At 38.2% G+C, this 10,000-nt stretch overlaps 1 protein-coding gene across 2 annotated transcripts in view; it reads left to right on the forward strand.

The window, feature by feature from the left end:
- The window catches only part of trappc13 (trafficking protein particle complex subunit 13), a 20,503-nt gene that overhangs the window by 9,502 nt on the left and 1,001 nt on the right, over positions 1-10,000 (forward strand). The window contains exons 7-12 of one of the 2 annotated variants that reach the window (XM_053241106.1): positions 857-901; positions 2,457-2,474; positions 7,526-7,659; positions 8,737-8,935; positions 9,201-9,301; positions 9,610-9,757. In XM_053241106.1, the coding sequence (XP_053097081.1) occupies positions 857-901; positions 2,457-2,474; positions 7,526-7,659; positions 8,737-8,935; positions 9,201-9,301; positions 9,610-9,757 (645 nt within the window). The remainder of the gene's footprint in view (positions 1-856; positions 902-2,456; positions 2,475-7,525; positions 7,660-8,736; positions 8,936-9,200; positions 9,302-9,609; positions 9,758-10,000) is intronic. The other variant, XM_053241107.1, reaches the window with a different exon arrangement.

The following is a 10,000-nucleotide window of genomic DNA, read 5'->3' on the forward strand; positions in this document are numbered from 1 at the left end:
ATGTAAGTCATATTTAGAAAAAGTCATAATAGATGTAAGTAATAAAACTGTAGCTGGCACAATGCCACTTTTTCTTTTGCGACGCTCACGCTGAAGCGCTGGTATTTCGGCCGATTCATCCTGTATATTTTTCTTTAAAATCTAATGATCTTTAGAATCATTTTTTTAACTGCAGCACTTGAGTTAAAAATAAAATGGAAAGCATACGCAGCTAAAACATAACACACAAAACTCTTTCACAGATAAATAAATTACAAATAAGTGAATAAATAAATATAATAAAGTATAAGTATTAAATTAATTAAGGTATTAATTGCATTACTGATGCTTTAAATTGTATTTGTGGCATCTGGAATAACACACAACTCTTTCACAGAAAAACCACTTACAGTACAAATAAATAAATAAATAAATATAATAAAGTATAAATTATATTTGTGGCATCTGGAATAAAAACAGAATCTGGTTTTGTTTTTAAATCATTTGTGCATGAAAGGGTTAAGAGGCATGGCCCTTAAGCAATGTGGCACGTTAGTGTTATCAGAGCGACGCAATTAACATCAGAGTTCCACATCAGAGCCGGAGAAGGTTCTCACGGAGTCGCTGTGTAACACTAACGCAGAGCCGGGTCAGATCGGATCGGATCAGATCAGATCGGACACAACGCTGCTGACTCTGATGATTATTAGTGTTAAATCTCTGTGATAGCAGTGTGTGTGTGTGTGTAGAGAGAGAGAGTGTGTGTGTAGAGAGAGTGTGTGTAGAGTGTGTGTGTTGTTGTGAGAGTTGTATGGATTGCGCAGCAGCAGAACCGGATCTTTACTCATCCTTCAGTCTGAACTCTATTTTAAATCAGGTGCTCAAGCCTCTGGATGTGAAAACCAAGTTCTACAACGCAGAGGTGAGGTTCTGCTGATTCACCTGTTTATTTCTCCGCTTTATTTTATCATCACAGCCTCGTCCTGTCACCTTTATTACAGTTAACTCCTCGTGCACAGTAACTGCGATTAACAGTGTAAGCGCGTGTTGTGTAGTAACAATGCGTATATTAACAGCTGCGCGCTAACGGACACTGAGCGCAGAGACGCGTTACATCTCTGTCGGAGTTTCAGAACATTTTAAACAGAAATTAAACTAAAATAAAACGTAAAAACAATAAACAAGATCAAATCAAATCTAGATCTCTTAAAGATTGTTCGGATTGTTGTGTAATATTGCGTTCACGCTCGCAAGTTTCACGTGTTGTGTGTAGTTTATCTTGTGGGCGTGGCCACACAGAGACACCAGCGATCTCTACTACCTCCTTCCACGCTTTATTCTTCTTCTCTATAGACGTTTAGCGAGAGCTCGTATATGACATGAGAAGATTAAATCAAGTTAGCAGGGAACTGAAGAAACATCGGACAATTTAAATGTCTCTGAAATCGCAGCTCTGTGTCGTGTATATATACAGTACAAAGTGTAAAAGTCTTAGACACATGCAAAGAAATGCTGTAGAGTAAAGACGCCTTCAGAAATAATGAAACTAAATTTTTCTACATTAAAAAATCCTATAAAGAGCAGTAAACAGTAATAAATGAAACAAAGTCAGTATTTAATGTGATGATCCTTCACTTTAAATAAATAAAGCAGTATCTGAGGTGCAGTGTGTGCAGTTTTATAAGGAAATGAGCTGGAAGTGTTACTGAGCATCTTGCAGAAGCAGCCACAGTTCTTCTGGAGACTTTGACTGTCGACTCGCTTCTTATTTCTGCAGCGAAACCCAGCAGCCTTCATTATGTTTTTATCTGAAAAGTGTCTCTTATGGAATCTGCTGCTTTCTTTACTGACATACAAACATTTTTCTGTAACATTTCATTTTGTGCTGGAAAACTAATGTTTGGAATCTAAAATGTTTTTGTACTGAATCAATAATGTAGAAGTCAGAAAATAAACATCTATAACAAAGTTTGTACTAAAAAAAAAAGGAGGTGTGCCAAGACTTTTGCACAGTACTGTATGTATTAAATGATGAACACTCGCATGCCACGGGTTTTTAATTGAATTTAGGATTAGGATTCTAAACTAGAACACTTTTAGAAACCTTTAAGAGCTTTATCACGAAGCCAAAAGCAAAAATTTACGTAGAAAGATACGATGGAATCAGCGGAATAAGGGGATGATTGTAATAATTGTGACAGCCCTATAGTTATTAATGTGTTTATTAGCTCTTCTCATGCTACACATTCCATACGTTTTCTCTTCTTTATAGCACTTAATCCACAGTTTATAAAATATCCATTTTTCAGTTTTTTGCTTTGTAGTGGATTATTATTATTATTATTATTATTAGCATGTTAGCGCTGCTCATCAAAAGCAGTATTTTTGTACCATGCTTATAGAACATTTGCATTTTCTTTAACGCACGTAATCTTCACATTTCTAATCATTTTTTTGTGTTTTATTTTCTCCATTAGAGTGACCTCAGTTCTGTGGTAATTCCTTTCCCTTCTCATTGTAAACTTTATTTCTGCAGCCCTTTTTTTCTCTCCTTTATTTTCCTCTGTGGAGCCAATAAAACAAGCAGAGCTAAACAAAGGGAAAGCAATAAAAAAAAACACATTTCAGAATTAAAAAATGAATAAAAAGAGCAACAGGGAAGTCAAAGAGACTGAAAAAAAGCAGCTGAAATGCCTTTTTTGTTGTTTTCCCTTTTTTTTTTTTTTAAACTCTTCTCACTGCTTTTGCCCTTTTGCTGACTCTTTAAAAGCGTTTGAGTGCAAATCAGCCTTGAGTGTGACACAGGAAATAATAACCACATGTCTCATACTGCTTCCTGTTATTTCTCATTTTAAACAGAAAAGCTGCACATAGAGCCGTATTCAGAGTCGGCTTTAGCTACATCACTGTTTACATGAGGAAAGTTGCTGGTATTCAGAGTCGTGTTACGCAGCTGCTTCAGTGGATTTTCTGAGCTCCACATTCGGTTTATTAAAATCACCTGCGTGTCGTTCACACCTCCGAGGCCGAGTAGAAGCGTCTGAGATTTTCATTAGCATCTAGACCACGCCTTTAAACACAAACACTCGCCTTTAAACACAAACACTCGCCTTTAAACACAAACACTCGCCTTTAAACACAAACACTCGCCTTTAAACACAAACACTCGCCTTTAAACACAAACACTCTCCTTTAAACACTCGCCTTTAAACACAAACACTCGCCTTTAAACACAAACACTCGCCTTTAAACACAAACACTCTCCTTTAAACACTCTCCTTTAAACACAAACACTCTTCTTTAAACACTCAACTTTAAACACAAACACTCTCCTTTAAACACAAACACTCACCTTTAAACACAAACACTCTTCTTTAAACACTCAACTTTAAACACAAACACTCTCCTTTAAACACAAACACTCTCCTTTAAACACTCTCCTTTAAACACAAACACTCTCCTTTAAACACTCAACTTTAAACACAAACACTCACCTTTAAACACAAACACTCTCCTTTAAACACTCTCCTTTAAACACAAACACTCTCCTTTAAACACAAACACTCACCTTTAAACACAAACACTCTCCTTTAAACACAAACACTCTCCTTTAAACACAAACACTCTCCTTTAAACACAAACACTCTCCTTTAAACACAAACACTCTCCTTTAAACACTCAACTTTAAACACAAACACTCACCTTTAAACACAAACACTCTCCTTTAAACACTCTCCTTTAAACACAAACACTCTCCTTTAAACACAAACACTCTCCTTTAAACACAAACACTCACCTTTAAACACTCACCTTTAAACACAAACACTCTCCTTTAAACACAAACACTCACCTTTAAACACAAACACTCACCTTTAAACACTCTCCTTTAACACAAACACTCTCCTTTAAACACAAACACTCTCCTTTAAACACAAACACTCTCCTTTAAACACAAACACTCTCCTTTAAACACAAACACTCACCTTTAAACACTCTCCTTTAACACAAACACTCTCCTTTAAACACAAACACTCTCCTTTAAACACAAACACTCTCCTTTAAACACAAACACTCACCTTTAAACACAAACACTCTCCTTTAAACACTCTCCTTTAACACAAACACTCTCCTTTAAACACAAACACTCTCACCTTTAAACACAAACACTCTCCTTTCAACACAAACACTCTCCTGTAACACAAACACTCACCTTTAAACACTCTCCTTTAAACACAAACACTCTCCTTTAAACACAAACACTCTCCTGTAACACAAACACTCACCTTTAAACACTCTCCTTTAAACACAAACACTCTCCTTTAAACACTCTCCTTTAAACACAAACACTCTCCTTTAACACAAACACTCACCTTTAAACACAAACACTCTCCTTTAAACACTCACCTTTAAACACAAACACTCTCCTTTAAACACTCTCCTTTAACACAAACACTCTCCTTTAAACACAAACACTCTCCTTTAAACACAAACACTCACCTTTAAACACAAACACTCTCCTTTAACACAAACACTCTCCTTTAAACACAAACACTCTCCTTTAAACACAAACACTCTCCTTTAAACACAAACACTCTCCTTTAAACACTCAACTTTAAACACAAACACTCACCTTTAAACACAAACACTCTCCTTTAAACACTCTCCTTTAAACACAAACACTCTCCTTTAAACACAAACACTCTCCTTTAAACACAAACACTCTCCTTTAAACACAAACACTCACCTTTAAACACTCACCTTTAAACACAAACACTCTCCTTTAAACACAAACACTCACCTTTAAACACAAACACTCTCCTTTAAACACAAACACTCTCCTTTAAACACAAACACTCACCTTTAAACACTCTCCTTTAACACAAACACTCTCCTTTAAACACAAACACTCTCCTTTAAACACAAACACTCTCCTTTAAACACAAACACTCACCTTTAAACACAAACACTCTCCTTTAAACACTCTCCTTTAACACAAACACTCTCCTTTAAACACAAACACTCTCACCTTTAAACACAAACACTCTCCTTTCAACACAAACACTCTCCTGTAACACAAACACTCACCTTTAAACACTCTCCTTTAAACACAAACACTCTCCTTTAAACACAAACACTCTCCTGTAACACAAACACTCACCTTTAAACACTCTCCTTTAAACACAAACACTCTCCTTTAAACACTCTCCTTTAAACACAAACACTCTCCTTTAACACAAACACTCACCTTTAAACACAAACACTCTCCTTTAAACACTCACCTTTAAACACAAACACTCTCCTTTAAACACTCTCCTTTAACACAAACACTCTCCTTTAACACAAACACTCTCCTTTAAACACAAACACTCTCACCTTTAAACACAAACACTCTCCTTTCAACACAAACACTTTCCTTTCAACACAAACACTCTCCTTTAAACACAAACACTCTCCTTTCAACACAAACACTCTCCTTTCAACACAAACACTCTCCTTTCAACACAAACACTCTCCTTTAAACACAAACACTCTCCTTTCAACACAAACACTCACCTTTAAACACTCTCCTTTAAACACAAACACTCTCCTTTAAACACAAACACTCTCCTTTCAACACAAACACTCTCCTGTAACACAAACACTCACCTTTAAACACTCTCCTTTAAACACAAACACTCTCCTTTAAACACAAACACTCTCCTTTAAACACAAACACTCTCCTTTAAACACAAACACTCTCCTTTAACACAAACACTCACCTTTAAACACAAACACTCTCCTTTAAACACTCACCTTTAAACACAAACACTCTCCTTTAAACACTCTCCTTTAACACAAACACTCTCCTTTAACACAAACACTCTCCTTTAAACACAAACACTCTCACCTTTAAACACAAACACTCTCCTGTAACACAAACACTCACCTTTAAACACAAACACTCTCCTTTCAACACAAACACTTTCCTTTCAACACAAACACTCTCCTTTCAACACAAACACTCTCCTTTAAACACAAACACTCTCCTTTCAACACAAACACTCTCCTTTCAACACAAACACTCTCCTTTAAACACAAACACTCTCCTTTCAACACAAACACTCTCCTGTAACACAAACACTCACCTTTAAACACTCTCCTTTAAACACAAACACTCTCCTTTAAACACAAACACTCTCCTTTAACACAAACACTCTCCTTTAAACACAAACACTCTCCTTTAAACACAAACACTCTCCTTTAAACACAAACACTCTCCTTTAAACACAAACACTCTCCTTTAAACACTCTCCTTTAACACAAACACTCTCCTTTAAACACAAACACTCTCCTTTCAACACAAACACTCTCCTGTAACACAAACACTCACCTTTAAACACTCTCCTTTAAACACAAACACTCTCCTTTAAACACAAACACTCTCCTTTAAACACTCTCCTTTAAACACAAACACTCACCTTCAAACACAAACACTCTCCTTTAAACACAAACACTCTCCTTTAAACACAAAAACAGTTAACAAAGCCATGAGATACTAAACCAAGGTCATGAAATCATAATGTGTGTGCGTGCGTGTGTGTGTGTGTGCGTGCGTGTGTGTGTGTGTGCGTGCGTGTGTGTGTGCGTGTGTGTGCGTGTGTGTGTGCGTGTGTGGGATTGTAGGTGATTATATCACACTTTTAATTCAGATTGTATCTTCTGTAGAGAAAACGTGCTCACGGTGTGAAGGATAATCTGACCAAGCGCTCATCTGCTACACTTACAGAGAAACTTTAACTTTATTCATCATTTTATCCAGAAAATATTCCCTCCTCCAGATAAGCCGTGTCTCTGATTAAGGCGTGTCTCCTCCTCCTATTATAATTATATTAAACTGTCAGATGGCGGCGCTGGACTTAACTCAAGATCAGACTCGAGCATAACTGAGACACGCCCCTGTTCTAGATAAACTCCGCCCTCACGTGCGTAACTCTCGCATAACTTCTGAACAGCGCTGAAGTCAGTAGTTACATCTGAGCTTTGAGAATTTTTTGTGATTTTAGTATTAAATCCTCGCCACAACTCTGCATACAGCTCTGTATTGTTACATCTCCACACACACAGATGTTAAAGCTTCCTGTTTCAGATTAAACTGCGTGTTTCTGAGGGAATGGGGGAATTCAGTGGGTTTGTTACTTGATTAAGCTTTAAGCTTGGCATGGACATTGTGCTTTATTCTGAAATAATAATAATAATATTAATGGTCCTTTCAAAGGTCTGATTTTTTTCCCAGTTCATCTCCAGACTTTAAATCGCAGGCATGAACTAACCTGAGCTGGTGATGTGTGTTCAGAGCCGTTTATCCGAACGCGCTGCTCTGATGTGAACAGCTGCTTTATTCGGGCTGGAGCTTCATTTTAAAATTCATAAATGAAGAATTTATTATAAGTGTTTCATTTTCAACCACGACCCGAGCCCGGTGCTCGGACTCCGACAGGCCCGGATAAACGAGCTGCGATTACTGTCGGTGTGTAAACGCTCCTAAGACGAGTTCTGAACCCTGCAGACAGACGAGGTTTTCCTGGAGGCTCAGATCCAGAACATCACCACCTCGTCCATGTTCATGGAAAAAGTGTCTCTGGAACCTTCCATGATGTACAACGTCACCGAACTGAACACAGTGTGCTCAGGAGAGGAGCGGTAATCTCATTACAGCACGCTTAACACACAACATAACACACAACTTAACACACAACACACAACATAACACACAACACAACACACAACATAACACACAACATAACACACAACATAACACACAACTTAAGACACAACACAACACACAACACAACACACAACATAACACACAACACAACACACAACATAACACACAACACAACACACAACACAACACACAACACAACACACAACATAACACACAACACAACACACAACATAACACACAGTGCTTCGTACAGAGTATACACAGTGTTCAGGCTGTACCTGTGAAGCAATTAACGTAAAGTCACCTCCTTTAACCAAAACATTGAGGTTTATAGTGAATACAGAGCGTTACGTTTTAACTTAAAGTGTTACATTTTAATAGAAAGTGTTACATTTCAATAGGAAGTGTTATGTTTTGACGCAAAGTGTTACATTTCAATAGGAAGTGTTACATTTCAATAAGAAGCGTTACATCTTGACACAAAGTGTTACGTTTTAATAGAAAGTGTTAAATTTTAATAGAAAGTGTTGCATTTTAATAGAAAGTGTTACGTTTTAATAGAAAGTGTTACATTTCAATAAGAAGCGTTACGTCTTGACACAAAAGTGTTATGTTTTAATAGAAAGTGTTACGTTTTAATAGAAAGTGTTACGTCTTGACACAAAGTGTTATGTTTTAATAGAAAGTGTTACATTGTAATAGAAAGTGTTAGGTTTTAATAGAAAGTGTTATGTCTTGACACAAAAGTGTTACATTGTAATAGAAAGTGTTAGGTTTTGACTGAAAGTGTTACATTTTGATACAGAAGTGTTACATTTTAATTAACATTATGTTTTAATAGAAAGTGTTAGATTTTAATATAATTTTTGATACAAACTGTTACATGTAAACACTGGAACAGGGTCACTGTCTCTAAAAAAAATTCAGCCTTTTTACCTTTTCACCAAAAAATTACATTTTTGCCAAAAAAAAAAAAAAAAAAAAAAAAAGATTTATTTAGTTACATAATTTAGCACATCCCTAATAAGGAGTGTTTTTGTTCTTCTGTGTAGCGAGTCGACGTTTGGGAAGATGTCGTACCTGCAGCCCATGGACACGCGGCAGTACCTGTACTGTCTGAAACCCAAGCCGGAGTTCGCAGAGAAGGCAGGAGTCATTAAAGGCGTCACCGTCATCGGCAAACTGGACATCGTGTGGAAGACCAACCTGGGGGAGAGAGGACGCTTACAGACCAGCCAGCTGCAGAGAATGGTACAGTCCAAACGCAGCGTCCTGTAGCCTCAACGCGCAGGACGTTCTCGATGCCGCTGTAGCCTGAGAGTTTGGTGGCCTTGGTCATGTGTGAAGCTGGTTTTAGGTCCAGGTTTGGTTCAGAGATCCGGTCCACTCGGGCTCGGTCCAGCTGAAATCTGTGTGGCGTTAAACATGATTCAGCTTCACAGGTTACTTCCTGTGTAAAGTTTTACAGCATAAACACATGCAGAAATATTCAGGTTTTATTCGGTCTTTACCTCAGGCTCCGGGATACGGAGATGTTCGGCTCTCGCTGGAGCTCGTTCCAGACACGGTGAACATCGAGGAGCCGTTCGACATCACCTGTAAAATCACAAACTGCAGGTACAAGCACAGGAGTCCTCCTCTCTGTAAAACCGTGTGTGTGTGTGTGTGTGTGTGTGTGTGTGTGTGTGTGTGTGTGTGTGTGTGTGTGTGTGTGTGTGTAAATACATGCCATTATATAAACTTCTTCTAAAAATATTTCGAATTTAAATGCAATGGCTCATTTCATTAACCCCAAATAAAAGCATTAAGTGTGTGTGTGTGCATGTGTGTGTGTGTGTGCATGTGTGTGTGTGTGCGTGCGTGTGTGTGTGCGTGCGTGTGTGTGTGTGCGTGTGTGTGTGTGTGCGTGTGTGTGCGTGTCTCAGTGAGCGCACCATGGACCTGCTCCTGGAGATGTGTAACACTCGGTCAGTGCACTGGTGCGGAGTTTCAGGCAGGCAGCTGGGAAAACTGGGTCCGAGTGCATCTCTGTCCATCCCACTGCAGCTCCTCTCCTCTGTACAGGGACTACAGGTAACGCAGGCGTTGATTAATTCTCTATAACAGCAGCTCTGACAGTAGCGCAGGTTTATATTAATGTGCTCGCTCTGATACGTTACCGTTACCGTTTGTAACATGTATGGAAGGAGTCTCCAGTGTCAGCGCTTTGTAACAGTCAGAGGTAAAGCTATAACGTTAAGTTCTCCGACGTCTTCAGGACAGAGGAGTTTACGCTTCTTTGCAGTTTCTCACTAACATGCGGAACAAGCTGCGTTT

Source organism: Pangasianodon hypophthalmus, chromosome 17 (assembly GCF_027358585.1).
Source record: "Pangasianodon hypophthalmus isolate fPanHyp1 chromosome 17, fPanHyp1.pri, whole genome shotgun sequence".
In the NCBI taxonomy this organism is placed as follows: domain Eukaryota; kingdom Metazoa; phylum Chordata; class Actinopteri; order Siluriformes; family Pangasiidae; genus Pangasianodon; species Pangasianodon hypophthalmus.